The following is a 17,862-nucleotide window of genomic DNA, read 5'->3' as shown; positions in this document are numbered from 1 at the left end:
CAATGAAGACCCAGTGCAGCCAAATTTAAAAAAAAAATTTTTTTAACCCAGATTGATTGCTGCTTCCACACCAACCGCCCCGCCCCCCCACGGCTGCTTAGAGCATCCTCTGCCCCCTCTCCTTGCCTTCTCTTGCCTGCCTGCTATAGTCTGTTCCCACCATAGCAGCCAGAGAGCACTTATGAGCACTTGAGTCAGGTCCTGCCCTCCTATCAGATCCCTCCTTGGTGCCCACCTCACTCAGAGCAAAAGCCTAAGTCTTCCTCAGGTCCACAAGGCCGTGGACACTCCGCAGAGTCCTCTCTAGTCCTCACCTTCTCCATGCTCCTCCTCACTGGGTTTCAGTTACCTGGCCACTCCTTACACTCATCACCCATCTTCTGCTAGGGCCTCGGGACCTTTTGTGCTGGCTCTTCCCCCTGTCTGGAATGCTCTTCCCCAAAACCCACATGACTCCTCCCTGCCCTTACTCAGGTTCTTTCATTTGAATTATGTTTTTTGCTGCACCCTGCTACTAGCATGTGGGATCTTATTTACTCGACAAGGAACTGAACCCACGCCCCTCTGCACTAAAAGCACAGAGTCTTAACCACTGGACCGCCAGAGAAGTCCCCCATTCAGGGATTTTTTTTTTTTTTTTGCCTGACTAGCCTCTTAATGAGGTCTACCTGGCCACACTCTAAAATCACAGTGCCCTGCCCCACTTGCCAGCCCCTTCCCTGTTTCTTTCTCCTAGTCCTGACTTCTGCCCACAGTTCCATTGGCTACATTGCCTCTTTATCATGTCTCCCTTGTGTCTGCCCTCCCCGGGCTGTCAGCCCCACAGGGAAAAGGCGTGCTGTCTGTCACCACCGTGTCCACAGCCAGCTACACCACAGGCGCTCACTGAGTTTTTGCCAAATGCCTGAGAGAGAATAGGGTTCACTCCAGGACCCTGAGCAGAAAGCTAGAAAAGGGAAGGAGGCCTGGGAGCCAGCTCCACAGCTCCTCGGGGATTCTAGAATACCTCACTGGATGGGGTCATCAGAAGCCCTCTGAGAGCTTGGGGCAGGGAATGGGCGTGGTCAGGTGGCTCAGGTAGGTGGGCCGGACCGGAATCACTTCATTCTCTCCCTTCCACCATTTCTTTCTCAAACATCTACTCTCGAGATTTCCCTGGTGGTCCAGTGGTTAAGGCTCTGAGCTTCCACTGCACGGGGCATGGGTTTGATCCCTGGTCAGGGGCTTCCCAGGTGGTGCTAGTGGTAAAGAACCCACCAGCCAATGCAGGAGACATAAGAGACACGGGTTCGATCCCTGGGTTGGGAAGACCCCCTGGAGGAGGACACAGCAACCCACTCCAGTATTCTTTGGGGACTTCCCTGGTAGCTCAGACGGTAAAGAATCTGCCTGCAATGCAGGAGACCTGGGTTCAGTCTCTGGGTCGGGATGATCCCTGGAGAAGGGAATGGCTGCCTACTCCAGTATTCTTGCCTGGAGAATCCCCATGGACAGAGGAGCCTGGTGGACTATAGTACCTAGGGTCACATAGAATAAGACACAACTTAGCACAGAGAAATAAGGTCCACGTGCCATGCGCTCATGGCAAAAAAAAAAAAAAAAAAAAAACCTCTTTCCCTGCAGCGATCTTCTCCCTCTTCCCTAATTTCCGTCTCCCAACACCCCTGCATGGACCATCCCAGTCCAGCCTCCCTTTTCTCCTACTCACTGCCTCTCCAGATTCTCCCTGCCCGCTTCACTCAGACCAGCCTCAGGGTCTGTAGTTTTTTCTGCCATCTCCCCAAGTTGCTTTCACAGAAACTCACCTAGTTTCCAACACTCATGGGGTCTCAGTTCTGGGGCAGGGGAGTGGGGTACACAGTAGTGCAGTCACTGGGGCCGAGGGAATGTGATGAGGCCACTGCCCCACCATCTTCACACGTGGAGACTACGTTAGTTCAGGGTCCAGCTCTGTGACTCTGACAGAGACACCCCAGAGTAAGTACAGTGACCTAAACAGGATCGGCTTCCCAGGTGAGGCTAGAGGTAAAGAACCTGCCTGCCAATTCAGGAGATGTAAGAGACGCAGTTTCTATCCCTGGGTTGGGAAAATCCCCTTGAGGAGGGCATGGTGACCCACTCCAGTAGTCTTGCCTGGAGAGTCCTATGGACCGGGGAGCCTGGTGGGTTACAGTCCACAGGATTGTAAAGAGTTCGACATGACTGAAGTGACTTAGCTCACAAACAGAATCAGAATTGAAAAGACCCCCAGCACCTGCTTCTATCTTAGTACTGAAACCCTGCCCCCCACTTCCACCCTGGGGCCAATCCCTTAAAGGCTACATCATACCCACTCTTACCTCCCAGGTTAGGACTCAGTCACAGGCACTTCCCAGCAGGGGAGGCTGGACATGCGGTTTTTCCAGGAAGGCCAGCATTTCTCCCATCCAAGTACTAACCAGGCCTGACCCTGCTTAGCTTCCGAGATCAGACGATCGGGCGCGTTCAGGGTGGTATGGCCGTAGACAAGGCCAGCATTTCTATGTTTCTCTTTTTGTTTTCCTGGAGGCGAAATCCACATAACAAAAGATTCACCATTTTATTAAAGTGAACAGTTCAGTGGCGTTAATTACATTCACGATATTGTGCAATCTCTGCCTCTGTCAAGTTCCAGAACATTTTCATCACCTCAAAAGGAAACTCCGTCACCCTGAGCAGTCACTCCCCATCCCTCTCCCCTCCCCTGAGTCCCTGGCAACCACTCATCTACTTTCTGTCTCTGGATTTGCCTGTTTTGGACATTTCATATAAATAGAACTGTGAAACACGTGGCCTCTGGGGCTGGCTTCTTTCACTGAGCGTGATGTTTTCAAGGCTCATCCATGGTGTAGTATTAGAGCTTCCTTCCTTTTTTATGGCTGAATAATACTCCATTGTGTGGATAAGCTGTGTTCCGTTTATCCACTCATTCGTCAGTGGGTTGTCTCTACCTTTTGGTGATTGTGTGGATGATGCTGCTGTGAACATTCATATACAAGCATTTGTACACAAATATACCTTCAGGGTTGCAGTAGATGAATGCACCTGCTTTCAGTTTTTTGGGGAATAGAACTAGTTCTTTGGTTCATAGGTAACGAAGTCTCTGTTTAACCATCTGAGCTCAGTGTTATATTTTTTAATTTATTTATTTTTAATTGAAGGATAATTGCTTTACAATATTGTGTTGGTTTCTGCCATACATCAACATGCATCAGCCATAAGTATACATAGGTCCCCTCCCTCTTGAACCTCCCTCCCACCTCCCATCAGTGTTTTATATATATATATATATTTTTTTTTCAGTGTTATATTTTTGAAAAAAGGAGTTGAGGGGTGGGGGTATGAGGAGATGCTCATGAGTTAAGCACTCATTGATTAAGAGCAGGACTGAAGTGAAGACACAGGAGCCCCCTCTGCCCCATACCTGTCAGGAAGCCCCCGCACCAAACCACTTCTTACACACCCACAGTCAAGTTGCTGTCCTGCTCAGCCAAGACTCGGCCTGCTCCAGGAAATGGAGACCTTGACCATGGGTAAAGACAGCAGAGAAGAAACATCTTTTTGTTGTTGCTAAGTAGACTTCCCATTACATGGTAGCCAGCCTCCTGAGAAGTTGACAGGGACTTGGGGGAGTTCCACATGGGGAACTGAGGATGGTTTCAGCATGAAGGGACAACTCTGCCCCTCTCTGGCTGCAGAGCCTCATGGCAGCTCTGTCCAAAAGGTGGGACATATCAAGACCTGGTATGAGGTGGCAAACACTGAGCATTCCATCAATAGCATGTTCACAAAGATACCACCTTATATGTATGGCTTCACATCTTATTGAACAAACGACAAGTTTTATGGTCAATTTATGGGGGAAAAAAAGACATAATGGCACAGGTGACACTCAGGATGAAAGTGATGAAGGGTGACTGGAAAAACAGTTTATGGAGTGACCCCTCTGGCATAGCCCTGAGCTTCCTGCTGTGCCAGGCCTGAAAATAGAAGAATCCTATCTGGAAGGAGAGAGCAGACAGGAAACAGAAAACAACACCCACATAAGGCCCTTGGCATGGTCTCCATGGTTTCTTCCCAATGTGGAGATGTCCATTCCTCTCCTGACCCTGGGCCTCCCCTGCCCAGTTCCAGGCTTGTCTTTTCCCAACCCCCCCATCTCTCCTCCACAGGTGTAACAACCGCACCCAGTGTGTGGTGGTCGCTGGCTCCGACGCCTTTCCGGACCCCTGCCCCGGGACCTACAAGTACCTGGAGGTGCAGTACGACTGTGTCCCCTACAGTGAGTCATCTTGTTCCTCATGCAACACGGGCCCTTCCCTCTCCCAGAAGCAAGTGAGGAGGAGACACCTTGAACACACACACACACACAAGGCCCATTTGGGGCCAGGAACACAAGGGATGGCTGGACCCACTCCCTCCCTCACAGACACCCTTGTCCACACTGCTGTCTGCCCCACCCCACCCCTTCCCTTGACTCTGTCCCCATCCACTGGGCACCTTCTCCAACTCTTTTTACTCTGGCCTGCTCACCTTGCTTCTTCACCTGCCCTTGGCTTAGTTATACACTTCAAGGCCACACTTCAAGGCACACTTATCTCTCCTCTCCCTGGGCATTGACCTCACTGCCATCTAATTCCTCTTCCCCAACTCTTCCCACATCCCTTCCCTTCCTGACCACCTCTTAGACACATGCTCTTCCCTCTAACCCCACTTCCTCTCAGCTCCCTCTCCTTTCTCTCATCCTTCTCACTCCTCACAGGCCCCCACTCCTGCCCCTTCCTAATCCTGGAAGCTGGACATTATACCCATAGAGAGGCAGGTCACCCTCTGAGGCCTGGCAACATATCTCATGTGAAGGGCTAGGGATGTCTTCCACAGATTCCTAACTCTTGGTTGGTTTGCTTATTAGCATGCTAGTACTTCCTGTCTGCACAGGAAGTGCTGCCATGTTGGACTGAGGGTGGCACCCAAGCATCCTGAGGAAGGTGATCTGGGGAGCCAGGGGCCTGCCATCCTTGCACCCGACCAAAGGAAGCAAACCATGGACAGGGTCTCTCCTCCTCAGCACCCCACCCTTAACATGGCCCTTCTTTCCAGCCCTCATGCTTCCCCCCCCCCTTCCCCATCATCCATTCCCTCCTCTCCACCCCCAGCTTCACGTAGTCAACCTGGAGGTAGGGCCCTCTGGGCAGAGGTGGGAGGAGGCAGGGCCGCCAGGGTGTCTTGAGTGTGGGGGGCAGGGGCGGGGGAGCAGGAGGCCCTGTGACTCTCCCTCCTCTCCCCTCCCACCCCAGCCTTCCCCCCAACCCCCAACCTTTGATTTCTCCTCGCAGGTGACCACAGACGTGCTGGGGGAGATAGGAGCCTCATGTGCTTCCATAGCTTTCTTCTTTTACTCCTTACCCTTTCCTTTCAGCGACCGAGGCCTCCAGTCATCGCCTGAGGGGGACGCCCATCTGATCCTTGAAGCCTCCCCACAGCACTGGGGACACTGCCCACCCCCTGTGGGCTGGGCCAGCAGGGGAAGGGGGACAGGAGTTGGGGAGCACAGCACAGTGGAAAAATCTAGAATGGGTTCGAGGTTCAGCCCCGGCCCTTGGGTTTTCTACTGGAGCAAAAGACTTAAATTCCTCTGGGCTGCTGCAGAAGGAGGCGAGAGTCCAGGAGGTCATGTGTGCAAGGCACCCAGCCCAGGGCCCAGCACAGAGCCCACTTGTGGTGGCAAAGTGCTGGATGTAAACTCCCCCCACAGGGCAGAGACCTCATCTTCAAACCCCTCCCCAGCGCCCAGACCCAAGCCTGGTTCAGGATGTGCTCAGTAATGGTTTGGGTGCCCTTTCAATCCAGTTGAGCCTATACCTTCCTCTGTGATGGTGGGAGGGGATCAAACACCTCTGAGATGCTGCCAGGACTGTGGAGAACATGGGTAAAAGCTCTTTGTGCACCCCCAGCCGTAGATGTGAAGGAGACTGCACCCATTTTGTCAGTCGCGTTGCCTCACTTCATTAAACCTGTTTGCTCATCTGTAGACAGGATTCTTGAAACGCTGCCAGAGGGGTGCTTAGCACGGTTCCTGTCACCTAATAAGCGCTGAGCACTTAGTAGTCGTTACTTTTCTTCTGACCACTCACCATGACTTTTACCAATTATTACTGCTATGGGTAATCGAAAATAAAACTAACACCAGATGACAAACCCAGTTTCTCCTGAGACCAGCAAGATAAAAAGCAGGGGGGAAAAAAAGTCTCCTGGTCCAAGTGGTGTCCAAAAGCAAGTGGGGAAAAAAAAAAAAACCAAATGAGTGGATACCATGCAGGTAAAGAAGTAGGGAAGAGGTGTAGAGACTTCCTGGAGCTGAACCTCTCAGTGTGGGTGGGAGGGCATGACCCACAGAGACCAGGAGGACTCAGGGAACGGGCAGCCCCCAGTCTGATGGGAGAGAGCTACCTTGAGCCCTGGGAGAAGCAGAGGCACACACACACACACTCTCACACTCACAGTCACTGATACGGAGGCTGTATCTGGGGGGCTGGGCTAACTCCTGGTCCCAGAAGAAGGCTGGCATTCCAAGGGTGATGGAAGCCAGGCCACCGAACAGGGAGGCCTGGCACTCACTCATCCCCAGACCTTTCTTTCTCTGAGCACCTCCTGTGTACCAGGCCCTGGGAGAGGCGCTGGGAAGGGAGTCAGACACTGCTCCTCCCGACAGACAGGTGGCAGGAGAGTGAGGCCCTGGTCAGAGGTTCCTAAGGGGCCGGGGGGGCCCAAAGCCTGGAGGGGGCACAGCCTGGGCAGCCCCTCTTGCCATGGGCTTCAGAGGCTGGGGTGACCCCAGTGCTGGTCGGGGGTGGGAGCCGTGGGTGTGTGGGGCACCCCCTCCCCTGGCACACGAACCTGACAGGCCCGACTAACGCTGGATTTGCCTTGCAGCTGAGCACAGTCTAACCCGTGCCCCCTTCCTCCCCAGGTGCTGCCCGCCTGCCCATCCCGGCTGCAGGCTGGGGAGCTCCCAGCTCCTGGGCCCCCAGGGGGGAGCTGGGCAGAGAAACTGAGCCTCGGGCTTGCCCCCGGGGGAGCGGGGGAGCGTGTCTGTGCCCCCACCTGCTGTCCTGCCCCGTCTGTGATGTCCCCCCAACCCCAGCCTCTTCCCTCTCTGCCTGCGTCTCCCCCATGGGGCTCTTGGAGGCCTCTCCATCATTCTGTGTCCGACGCTGCCACCCTCTCTCTGTGTTGGCTTCTGGGGTGGGGGTGGGGTTCTGAGGGTTTTGGGGAAACTCAGCTGGACTCTTTTTAAGGCCAGCACAGAAGGGGAGGGCATTCTGCGTGTTTTCTCTGTGGTGCTCCCAGGCTGAGGGAGGCACTGAATGCCCTCCTGGGCCCCCGGTTCTAGCAGGAGGGCAGCAGACAGGGCTGGAGGGGACCAAGGGGATCCTCCACCCCCCCACCATCCCTTCCTGGTGCCCCCCCCAGGGGAGCTGCCTCCCAGCTGGGGCTCCCCCTCCCCAGCCTTGCTGCACTGAGGGTGCCCCTTCCGGTCTGAGGGCTCTGTCCGTCTGCCTACCTGTATACCCCCTCTCCCCACCCCACCCTGTGTCTCTCTTGGTCTCTGTCCTCCCGTGTGTCTCCCTCCACCCTGTGACTGTCTCCCCGACATCCTCCCTAGGAGGAAAGGACGTGGGGGCGGGGGCTGACGCTACCTTCGGGGTTGGGGAACCAGGAGTGAGGAAAAGAAAGGAAAAGGGGGCGTGTTGCCAGAAAAGAAACGAAAGCAATTTAATCTTTTTTTTTTTCTCTTTTTTTCTTGCACATTTTTTTTTTCAATTTGTTTTCTCTCTCTCTTCCGATGCTTAAAGTAGAAGTGGAGCAGAAAGGTAAACGCACTGTTACCAATGCTAACCCCTAACTCAGACTTTGTTTTACCTGTACCACACTTATGTGACCTGCCCTCCCCTCCAGCCCCTTCTTCTGCCCCCCACCCCCCAACTTGGTCCAGTCGCTCCCCCCCCACCCCGGTGTCCCCACCCCTGGTGGGGCCAGCCCTGGTGCGACTGGGCAACCCCAACCTCCAGACACCCAAGGGAGCTTCTCTGAGCTCGGGCAGGACCTTCTGCTCTCTCTGCCTGTCTCTCTCTCTCTCCTCTCACTCTGTCTCTCTCTCCCTGTCCCTCCTTTCTAGTCCCTGGCCCTTGCAGGGGTGGGGGGAACCTGACCTTCTCTCATACTTCTTTTGCCTCCTTCAGGAGAAGTCTATAAGCATCCAGGGTGGGTGGGGAGGGAGGGACCCTCTTCCCTGGCTCCCGACTGGGGGCAGAGGGCACGGGGGAGCCGTCTGTCTTCTTTTTTCTTCCTGCCCCAACTTTTGTGTCTGGTTCAGGGGAGGAGGGAGGGAGGGGACACCTTTGTTTTCCTTTTGGGGAGCAGATTACCTCCTCCTTCTCCTCCTCCTCTCTCTCTTTCTCTCTCTCTCTCTCTCTCTTTCTCTCTCTGGCTCCTGGTGGTTTAAGTTCCTTCTGGTTTGGCGTTTCCAAGGCCCAGAGCTGTTTCGGAGCACGGAGCACCAGTTTTCCCCACCCCCACCCCATCCTCCACCAGCGGGGGGTGGTGGGGGGCAGCCCCTGGGGAGAGGGGTGTGAGTTGCCCCCAGCCCGGGGAGGGCGCCTGCCAGATCACTGGGGGGCCGAGAGGGTGGGGGGGGCGGGCCTCACGGTTGGGGGAGCGAGGGGCGGGGGAGCGTTTTTTTTGTTTTTTTTTTTTCCTTTGGTTCTGAAATACTTGCGAAGCTGCAGTCAGGGTTTCTTCTGGGCTGTTGTGGTTAGAGGACCAGAGAGAGGGGGGCGGGGGAGGCACAGGCTGGGTCTGGGGGCTTCCGTGAGCACCGTAATTTCTTCCTTCAGCAGTGGAGGAGAGGACTCCACGGCGGGCAGGGAGGGTGGCTGGGCCGGGCTTGGCTATCGGGGAGGGTCACTGCCTCCCCTGAAAGTCGTGGGAAATGGACAGCTCTGAGGCGAGGAGGGGAGGGATGACCTTTCAGGATCACGTTGGCCTTGAAATTACGGTGGTCAGTGGAGCTTCCCCTTTGAGGGAGGCAGGGCGGGGTCCCTCCGAGCTGCTCCCCTCCCCCTTGTCCCTTCCCCCATCTCATAGAGGCCTGGGCCACCAGCCCACCGCCCTGCCCCTCACTGCACCCCACCACTCTCTCCCTCTCTCTTTCCTGGAGTCTCTCCGCCCAGCACCAGACACTCTTCTTGCAGGCCCGGTGGTGGTCGGACACGCAACCTGGGATCTTTTCTCTTCAAGGGATGGGTGGGAGGAGGCTGGAGGGCAGAGAAGGCTTTGGGAGCTTGGTGCTGGGTCAGGGTCCTTGCTGTCAAAGGCCCTAAGCAGGCCCTTCCTCATCTTCTCCCCCTTCCCCCAGGGTAACCTCTAACCACGTTTTCCTTCTCCATGCCCTGCCCACCAGGCCGGGCTCTGAGACCTCCCACTGCCCACCCCCACCCGCCCCCCACACACAAACACATCTGCTCAGACATCACAGAGCTGGCTGGCGGGCCCGGCTTGGGGAGAGGGAAGACCCAGGCCTAGGAGAAAAGGGCAGAGGCCAGTGGGCTGGACAGAAGGTGCAGGCTAACCCCTCAGGGCACTGGGAACACAGCGCTGGAACCCCAGGCTTCCCTCCCCCCACTAAAGCAGGGCATGCGCCTGGCTGCTTTGTGACTCAAGACCCCTGGATCAAAATGTCCCTGATACTGTGGAGGGAGGGCTGGAATCCCCAGCCACCCACCTAAGCCTGCTGAAGAATGAGGCTGGAATTGGGGGAATGAGGAATGGTTCCTGGTCAAGCCCCTCTAACCACTGGGGCCACTCCCCTCCCCAAGCCAGCACCAAGTCCCAGCCCTCTCTTGTCCCCTCGGGCCGGCTGCTTTGGTGACAGGCCAAGCAGGAGCAGAGAATTCACTACAAACTCTCACCCTGGCCGGTCCTCGGGTTCTGCTAGTAGGGAGCCGAGAGGGAGGCCCCCAGCCATCCTGGTTGGAGGGGTCTTACCACTATGGGAGGAGAAGGAAGGGAGCCTGGCCACACTGTTTGTGCCAGTCCAGACTCCCACCGGGTCAGTAAGGGGAGCCCAGGAGTAGGTGGCGCTGGGTCGTGACTGGGCAAGGGTGGGCAGGCCGTTGGTGGCCAACGAGATGCAGTTGAGGTTTTCCTCCTTTTCAGGGAATGGGGGGGTGGGGCGGGGGCCCCCCACCTTTCTGACATCAGCGCTGCCTTGGTCCCTCCTCCCGAGCCGGGGATGGTTGCAGGTAAATCGGGTCCGGGAAGGGGAGGTGGGGGGCCTGTTGGGGGCGGGCTGGGTCTTTATCCTAGCACCTGGTTCCCTCCCTGGCCCCCTCTGAGCTGGACCTGGGACTGCCCCCCCAAGGGACCCTCAGTCGGGCCTGGGCCTTGGAGTGAATTCTCTGCTCACCCCCTCTCTCCTCGCCAGCGCTAACTCTTTCTTCCCAGGTGCTCTCCGGCGTGCCTCCCTTGGAGCCAGGACCTCGCCGAGCGCCCCCACACCACCACTTGTCTCTCTTCCCTCCACACAGCTCTCCTCCCCCCTCCCCAACTCTCCCGGGAGTCCCCTCCCTCTCTGCCCTCGCCCCACCACCCCTGTGCACCAGTATCAGTGTCTGCTGCTCAATAAACCCCAAGAGAGACCCTGCCGGCTGGGGGCAGGGCGGGGCACCCCTCAGGAGGGGCTGGACTTTTCCGAAAACCCTTCCTCAGCCCCTGATTTCCTGGGTGCTGGGTGGGGGGTTGTCACAGGCTGCGTCAGGAACCTTGGGTGCCTCTTTCACCCTGGAATAGGAGTGCGCTCCTGACACCCACCCACAGTGGGTACGGAAACATCACTCTACCTTGCAGTTTTTGCAGGAGGAAGAAAATGGAGTTTAAAAAAAAAGGAAAAAAAAAAATTTATATATATATATATATATCTGTGTCCTGGTGTGGTTGGTGAAAGATGGGATCCTTGACCCTAGCTCTTCCATAGGAGTGCAAATGATGGCGAAGGGACAGGGCCCTGAGTCCCTGGAACCTCAAAGCTGCCAGTGGCTGCAATGAGGAAATCTCTCCATCCCCCACTAAAGGCACAGGAGACTGACTCTGGGATGGCTCTTGCCAAACCCCATATCCCCAGCCTGTGGGGTCTCTAGCAGCCAGGGAAGGAAAGAGGGGCACCTCCTCCCCCCAAACCCCACTAACCCTGCTCTTAATGGCCTCCAGGGTTGACATCTCCAGGGAGAGGGGCAGCTGGGCGGGGCAGGGGTCCCAGCCCAGAAACCCCCTTCCCATCACCAGCCCTACCAAGCAACCGTGACTGCAGCAGCAGGAGGGGACAGCCTGGCTCCCCCCGCTGGCCGCGTGACCAACTCGCCTCTCTCTCTCCCCTTCCCTCGCCACCCCCCGCCCCCCACCCCTGCTCCTCCTCTCCCCGTGTCCTCCCTGCCCCTCCCCGCCCGACCCAGTCTTCGTGTGCCCAGGGACCCTGCAGAAGGTTCTGGAGCCCACCTCAACCCACGAGTCGGAGCACCAGTCTGGCGCATGGTGCAAGGACCCACTGCAGGCGGGTGACCGCATCTATGTCATGCCGTGGATCCCTTACCGCACGGACACGCTGACGGAGTACGCCTCGTGGGAGGACTACGTGGCGGCGCGCCACACCACCACCTATCGCCTGCCCAACCGCGTAGACGGCACAGGCTTCGTGGTCTACGACGGCGCCGTCTTCTACAACAAGGAGCGCACGCGCAACATCGTCAAGTACGACCTGCGCACGCGCATCAAGAGCGGGGAGACGGTCATCAACACGGCCAATTACCACGACACCTCGCCCTACCGCTGGGGGGGCAAGACCGACATCGACCTGGCAGTGGACGAGAACGGGCTGTGGGTCATCTACGCCACTGAGGGCAACAACGGGCGGCTGGTGGTGAGCCAGCTCAACCCCTACACGCTGCGCTTCGAGGGCACGTGGGAGACGGGCTACGACAAGCGGTCCGCGTCCAACGCCTTCATGGTGTGCGGCGTCCTGTACGTGCTGCGCTCGGTGTACGTGGACGACGACAGCGAGGCGGCCGGCAACCGCGTGGACTACGCCTTCAACACCAACGCCAACCGTGAGGAGCCCGTGAGCCTGGCCTTTCCCAACCCCTACCAGTTCGTCTCCTCTGTCGACTATAACCCTCGCGACAACCAGCTCTATGTCTGGAACAACTACTTTGTGGTGCGCTATAGCCTGGAGTTTGGGCCACCTGACCCTAGTGCGGGTGAGGACAGCTCGAGTTCACGCCCCAACACCCCTTGCCCCTGGGTCTCACAGCGGAGGGGGGTGCACCCTGAGCTCCTAGAGGACCTGGAGATGTGTTCAGGGGAACCCTGGAGGTCACAGACGTAGCAACGTGACAGGCTGTTTTCAGCACTTTGCAGTTAGCTCCTCTGATCCTGCAGTCTGAGAGCCAGGGCTTACTGTTGCCTCATTTACAGATGAGGAAACCCAAGCACTGGGTGGGCTGCCCCGGTGGCTCAGATGGTAAAGAATGCGCCTGCAGTGTGGGAGACCTGGGTTCCATCCCCGGGTCAGGAAGGCCCCCTGGAGAAGGGAATGGCTACCCACTCCAATATCATGGCCTGGAGAATTCCATGGACAGAGGAGCCTGGCAGGCTGCAGTCTGTGGAGGTCTCAAAGAGTTGGACACAACTGAGCGACTTTCACATACAGAAGCCCTCGGTGGATGTGAGATTAGCTAGCTTGCTTATTTGAGAAGCTAGACCAAGGACTCTGGGCTTGGCTAAAAGCCAAGCTGCACTGAGTCTCCTAAGGGCGTTTTGAGCCCTGGAGCCCTTTCAACCCCAGTCTTGGGTGGGAGTACCAGTAAAACAGCAAAGCTGAACTGCTGATATTGACTAGGGTTGGGGACCCCTCCGCAGTCTCATTCTAACCCTTCGGCTACCCTGAACCAGCTCTGCGCAGCCCCACAGCTCCATGAATCAAGAAGGGGGAGTTGAGGTCCCCAGAGGGAAGGGACGTGGCCAGGTCAGAGCCCAGAGTAAGAGGAGCATGAGGATGGGAGCCTTCAATACCTTCCTGGGTTGTCCTCCGCCGTTGCTCTCAGACCTCAGAGTACAAATGAGTGGATTTCTGCCACCTTCTGATGCTTTATAGTCCCAGGGGTATGCGGGACCTCTGGGCGGAGAGGGGCTAGGGGAGATCTCCTAGAGCTAGTTGGGAGATCAACCCTGGGGGTAACCCTATCTCGTATCCCCTCTCCCTTCCAGGCCCAGCCACTTCCCCACCCCTCAGCACAACCACCACAGCCCGGCCCACACCCCTGACCAGCACGGCCTCGCCCGCAGCCACCACCCCACTCCGCCGGGCACCCCTCACCACACACCCCGTGGGTGCCATCAACCAGCTGGGACCTGACCTACCTCTAGCCACTGCCCCGGCCCCCAGCACCCGGCGGCCCCCCGCCCCCAATCTGCACGTGTCCCCAGAACTCTTTTGTGAACCTCGAGAGGTGCGGCGGGTCCAGTGGCCGGCCACCCAGCAGGGCATGCTGGTGGAGAGGCCCTGCCCCAAGGGGACTCGAGGTGAGTGCTGAGCCCAGGTGACCTCTGCTGCAGCTGGCTTGGGGAATGACCACTGCTGGCCTGGCCAGGGAGGGGACAGGGGACATGCCCCAGCTCAGCTTGCATGCGCTTACCCGTCTACCTTCCCTGCCAGAGTGGGCCGTACGCAGGGGTCGTGCTTCATGTCTGCAGCTGTGTCCCCAGGGCACAGTCACAGCTCAGCTAGTGCCCCCGGCCCCACCCCTGTTCCCTCCTGCAAGTCTAAGCAGCTGCCATGCAAAGCCCTGGATGGACCCTGCAGGGAGCCCCTGGGAGGTAACCTGAGTCCTGGCCTCAGACCGAAAGGGACACAGGCCCAGGAGGGGCTGGGGGCAGGACACAGCAGCCGATGCACCAGAGAAGGCAGGGCCGGGACCAGGCTCCAGGGATCCGAGCAAAGGGTCAGAGAGACTTTGCAGGAGGCGTGGTGGGGCTTCCAAGGCAGGCTTGACCGGAAGGCTCCAGCTTTGTGGTAGGCCAAGCTGGAAGAGGAGCCGAGAGGGCGGGTTTAGGGGAAGTGGGTGGCTCACGTCACCTCAGAGTGACACCTCTCTTTGACTGTCTGGCCTATTTCATGTCCGGTCTTCCGTGTCCCCTCACCTCTCCCCTCACCTGCTCACCCCCGTCTCCCTGCCATCTCCTTTCTCCCTGCTCTGGCCCGTCTTCCTCTCCCTCCCCATGGTTCCCTCCTCTGTTCCTGTGTGTCTGTCCCTACAGGAATTGCCTCCTTCCAGTGTCTACCAGCCCTGGGGCTCTGGAATCCCCGGGGCCCTGACCTCAGCAACTGCACCTCCCCCTGGGTCAACCAGGTGGCCCAGAAGGTACCAGCAGCCACCCCGCCCCCAGATGGGCACACGTGCTTACCCTGCTGGCCCCGGGTGCCCGGGCACAGCGGGGGCGGTGGAACTCCTGGGGAGACAGGCCAGGGTCCATCCCTAGCCTCCAGAGGGAACAGACAGAGGGGGCGGACCAGGGCAGGCAGAGAGAAGGGGCTGCAGAGAGGGATGAGTGGGGCTGAGCAGGCCGGCTGTGTGGAGAGAGAAGCCCCCTGACGAGGCTGGGGGCCCCCCCTCCTGCCTCCCACAGATAAAGAGTGGGGAGAACGCGGCCAACATTGCCAGCGAGCTGGCCCGCCACACCCGGGGCTCCATCTACGCGGGTGATGTGTCGTCCTCTGTAAAGCTGATGGAGCAACTGCTGGACATTCTGGACGCCCAGCTGCAGGCACTGCGGCCCATTGAGCGCGAGTCGGCTGGCAAGAACTATAACAAGGTGGGCCCAGTGGCAGGGGCTGTGGGGCAGGGGCACCGCCCTGGGAACTTGGGAGGCACCCAGCCTGGCACTGCAGAGCCGGGCGGCCACCCACGGCCAGGAGAGGAGAAGGCAGGACAGAGCCCAGGCCGGCCAGGACTCCTTCCTGGATGGTCCTGGGGGCGTGGGGGCTCCCTTAGGAATGGCTCTTGCTCATGGGCTAGCCCCAGGTCAGTGGCAGAGACAGAAGAGGAATCTCTCTGGTGCCCAGACGTGAGTGTCAGGGTTCGGGGAGAGGGGCTGGGAGACCCGCCCTCACACCACCTCCCTTTTCCCCCAGATGCACAAGCGGGAGAGAACTTGCAAGGACTACATCAAGGTGAGGCCTGGGGGCTTCTGTCTCCTGAATGAGTGGGGCGGGCCCCAGGTGGCACCGTGGGGGATAGAGGTTTGGAGAAGCGGGTGCAGACCCAGCTGGAGGGACTGAGGGACAGGGGGAGTCGCAGTGTTGCCCCGCCACACTTGCAGGCTGTGGTGGAGACGGTGGACAACCTCCTGCGGCCAGAGGCCCTCGAGTCCTGGAAGGACATGAACGCCACCGAGCAGGTGCACACGGCCACCATGCTGCTGGATGTCCTGGAGGAGGGCGCCTTCCTGCTGGCAGACAACGTCAGGGAGCCGGCCCGCTTCTTGGCCGCCAAGCAGAACGTGGGTGAGTGCTGCTGTCACGCTGGGGCAAGTTGGGGTGCAGAACTTGAACGGGGTGGGTCCCTGTTCCTCCTGGACACCCCTGGGCTACCCTGGCCCTCAACCTTGCTCAGGCCTCTGGACTGTGGACAGACCCAACCTTGTGTGCCCTGCCACCCCCTGTCCCCACAGTCCTCGAGGTCACAGTCCTGAACACTGAGGGCCAAGTGCAGGAGCTGGTGTTCCCCCAGGAGTACCCGAGCGAGAACTCAATCCAGCTGTCTGCCAACACCATCAAGCAGAACAGCCGCAACGGTCAGTGTCCGAACCCTGAGCCGGCACCCCAGCTCCTCTCACGGGGAAGTTCTTAACCCTGATCAGGCTGAAGACTCTGATAAGAGGTTGGAGCCCATAGCAACACACAGAGGTGTCCTTCGTTCAAGCTAGTGTAACATTTCAAGGGATTCAGGGGGACCCCACAAAGCCCCACAGAACCTCAGATTGGAGAGGTCACTCTTGTGTGACAGCAGTTGATCCTCAGAGCTTAGGGCAGGTTGTGCCATTTGAGATTAAGGCCTGGAGAGGTTAGGGATTTGCTCAGGGTCCCACAGAAAGTGAGAGGTGGGTGAGGTGTGTCCTGGACCACTACCTTGCCATTGGGAACTGCCTGCAACTGAGCAGCAGTCCCGCGGAAGGGCTTCCAGAGCCCTGCTTGCCTGGGCGGCAGCCTGACTTCAGAGGTCCCAGCGGCCAGTGTACCTGGAGGGCGGCACCGGCCAGGAGCTGACAACACACCTGCTGGGCCTGTCCTACCTAGGAGTGGTCAAGGTTGTCTTCATTCTCTACAACAACCTGGGCCTCTTCCTGTCCACCGAGAACGCCACGGTGAAGCTGGCGGGCGAAGCAGGCTCGGGGGGCCCAGGGGGCGCCTCCCTGGTGGTGAACTCGCAGGTCATCGCGGCGTCCATCAACAAGGAGTCCAGCCGAGTCTTCCTCATGGACCCTGTCATCTTCACTGTGGCCCACCTGGAGGTGAGCTGAGATGCCCCGTCCTTCCTTGAGTGTCCCAGCACCCTCCGCTTTCCCAGGCTGCAGCTCCATACCCCCTACAGTGTGTTCGCTCACCCCGAGAGCAAGTTACAACCCCTCCCTGGAGAAGCAGCCCCCCGGCCCCCACCTTAGCAGCTCGGGCCATCTGTCCCCAGAGATCTCAGGCTGTGACCTGGAGCCGGAAGCCCCAGCCGTGTCTCTCCTGCTTGTTCCCATGGTGGGGTGTGAGGGCTAGGGCTGGACTCCCGGCTCTGACCCCCCCCGGCCCCCACCCCACAACAGGCCAAGAACCACTTCAACGCTAACTGCTCCTTCTGGAACTACTCAGAGCGCTCCATGCTGGGCTACTGGTCAACCCAGGGCTGCCGCTTGGTGGAGTCCAACAAGACCCATACCACATGTGCCTGCAGCCACCTCACCAACTTTGCCGTGCTCATGGCGCACCGCGAGATCGTAAGCTGGCCGGCGCCCCGCTCCTCCTGGCGGGCCTGCTTGCTGGCCCAGCCTTGCATGGCCTCAGAGAGCACTGCTTGGGTGGTGCCAGGGAAGGCCACCTTCATGGGCATGGGGGGCCCGAGTCTTGCCCAGGGCAGGAGGCCACATGTCTGGCTCTCCCTAGTCCAAGTTCCACCTTCTCCCAAGGCCCGCTGGAGAGGCAAGTTGGTGTCAACCTTTGTCATCTCGCCACAAGCCTGCCAGAGAATGGGAAGTGAGCATGCCACCTGTAGAGGGTTGGGGGCCTGGCTAGTTGACCGGGGTGGGGCAGAAGGCCAGGTAGGTGGCAGAAGGCCCAGTGGGCTGCAGCTCGTGGCCCCCGGCCTGGTCCGTGTGTGCAAGGCCGGAGGTGCTCAGCATGCACCCTGCTCCTCCCCCAGTACCAGGGCCGCATCAATGAGCTGCTGCTGTCGGTCATCACTTGGGTGGGCATCGTCATCTCCCTGGTCTGCCTGGCCATCTGCATCTCCACCTTCTGCTTCCTGCGGGGACTGCAGACCGACCGGAACACCATCCACAAGAATCTCTGCATCAACCTCTTCCTGGCGGAGCTGCTGTTCCTCGTTGGGATAGACAAGACTCAGTATGAGGTAGGCGGGACTCTGGGGCAGGAGCGGAAGGGGCGGCGGGGAGGAGAGGTGATGCTCACTGGCCGGTCGGCGGCCAGGGCAGCCCCTCACCTGTGTTGCCTCCCCACCCCTGCCCCCA

At 58.5% G+C, this 17,862-nt stretch overlaps 1 protein-coding gene across 4 annotated transcripts in view; it reads left to right on the top strand.

Moving 5' to 3' along the window:
* The window catches only part of ADGRL1 (adhesion G protein-coupled receptor L1), a 49,761-nt gene that overhangs the window by 23,663 nt on the left and 8,236 nt on the right, over positions 1–17,862 (top strand). Inside the window, exons 4-15 of one of the 4 annotated variants that reach the window (XM_043466921.1) lie at positions 4,191–4,300; positions 7,878–7,892; positions 11,529–12,329; positions 13,339–13,653; positions 14,389–14,492; positions 14,758–14,943; positions 15,263–15,301; positions 15,451–15,634; positions 15,802–15,924; positions 16,427–16,641; positions 16,942–17,112; positions 17,535–17,744. In XM_043466921.1, the coding sequence (XP_043322856.1) occupies positions 4,191–4,300; positions 7,878–7,892; positions 11,529–12,329; positions 13,339–13,653; positions 14,389–14,492; positions 14,758–14,943; positions 15,263–15,301; positions 15,451–15,634; positions 15,802–15,924; positions 16,427–16,641; positions 16,942–17,112; positions 17,535–17,744 (2,473 nt within the window). Of the gene's footprint in view, positions 1–4,190; positions 4,301–7,874; positions 7,893–10,241; positions 10,323–11,528; positions 12,330–13,338; positions 13,654–14,388; positions 14,493–14,757; positions 14,944–15,262; positions 15,302–15,450; positions 15,635–15,801; positions 15,925–16,426; positions 16,642–16,941; positions 17,113–17,534; positions 17,745–17,862 lie in introns of those variants that run through there. The other 3 variants (XM_043466920.1, XM_043466922.1, XM_043466923.1) reach the window with 3 other exon arrangements.

This window comes from Cervus canadensis, chromosome 4 (genome assembly GCF_019320065.1).
Source record: "Cervus canadensis isolate Bull #8, Minnesota chromosome 4, ASM1932006v1, whole genome shotgun sequence".
Classification (NCBI taxonomy): Eukaryota; Metazoa; Chordata; class Mammalia; order Artiodactyla; family Cervidae; genus Cervus; species Cervus canadensis.
This window is presented reverse-complemented; position numbering and strand designations above follow the sequence as displayed.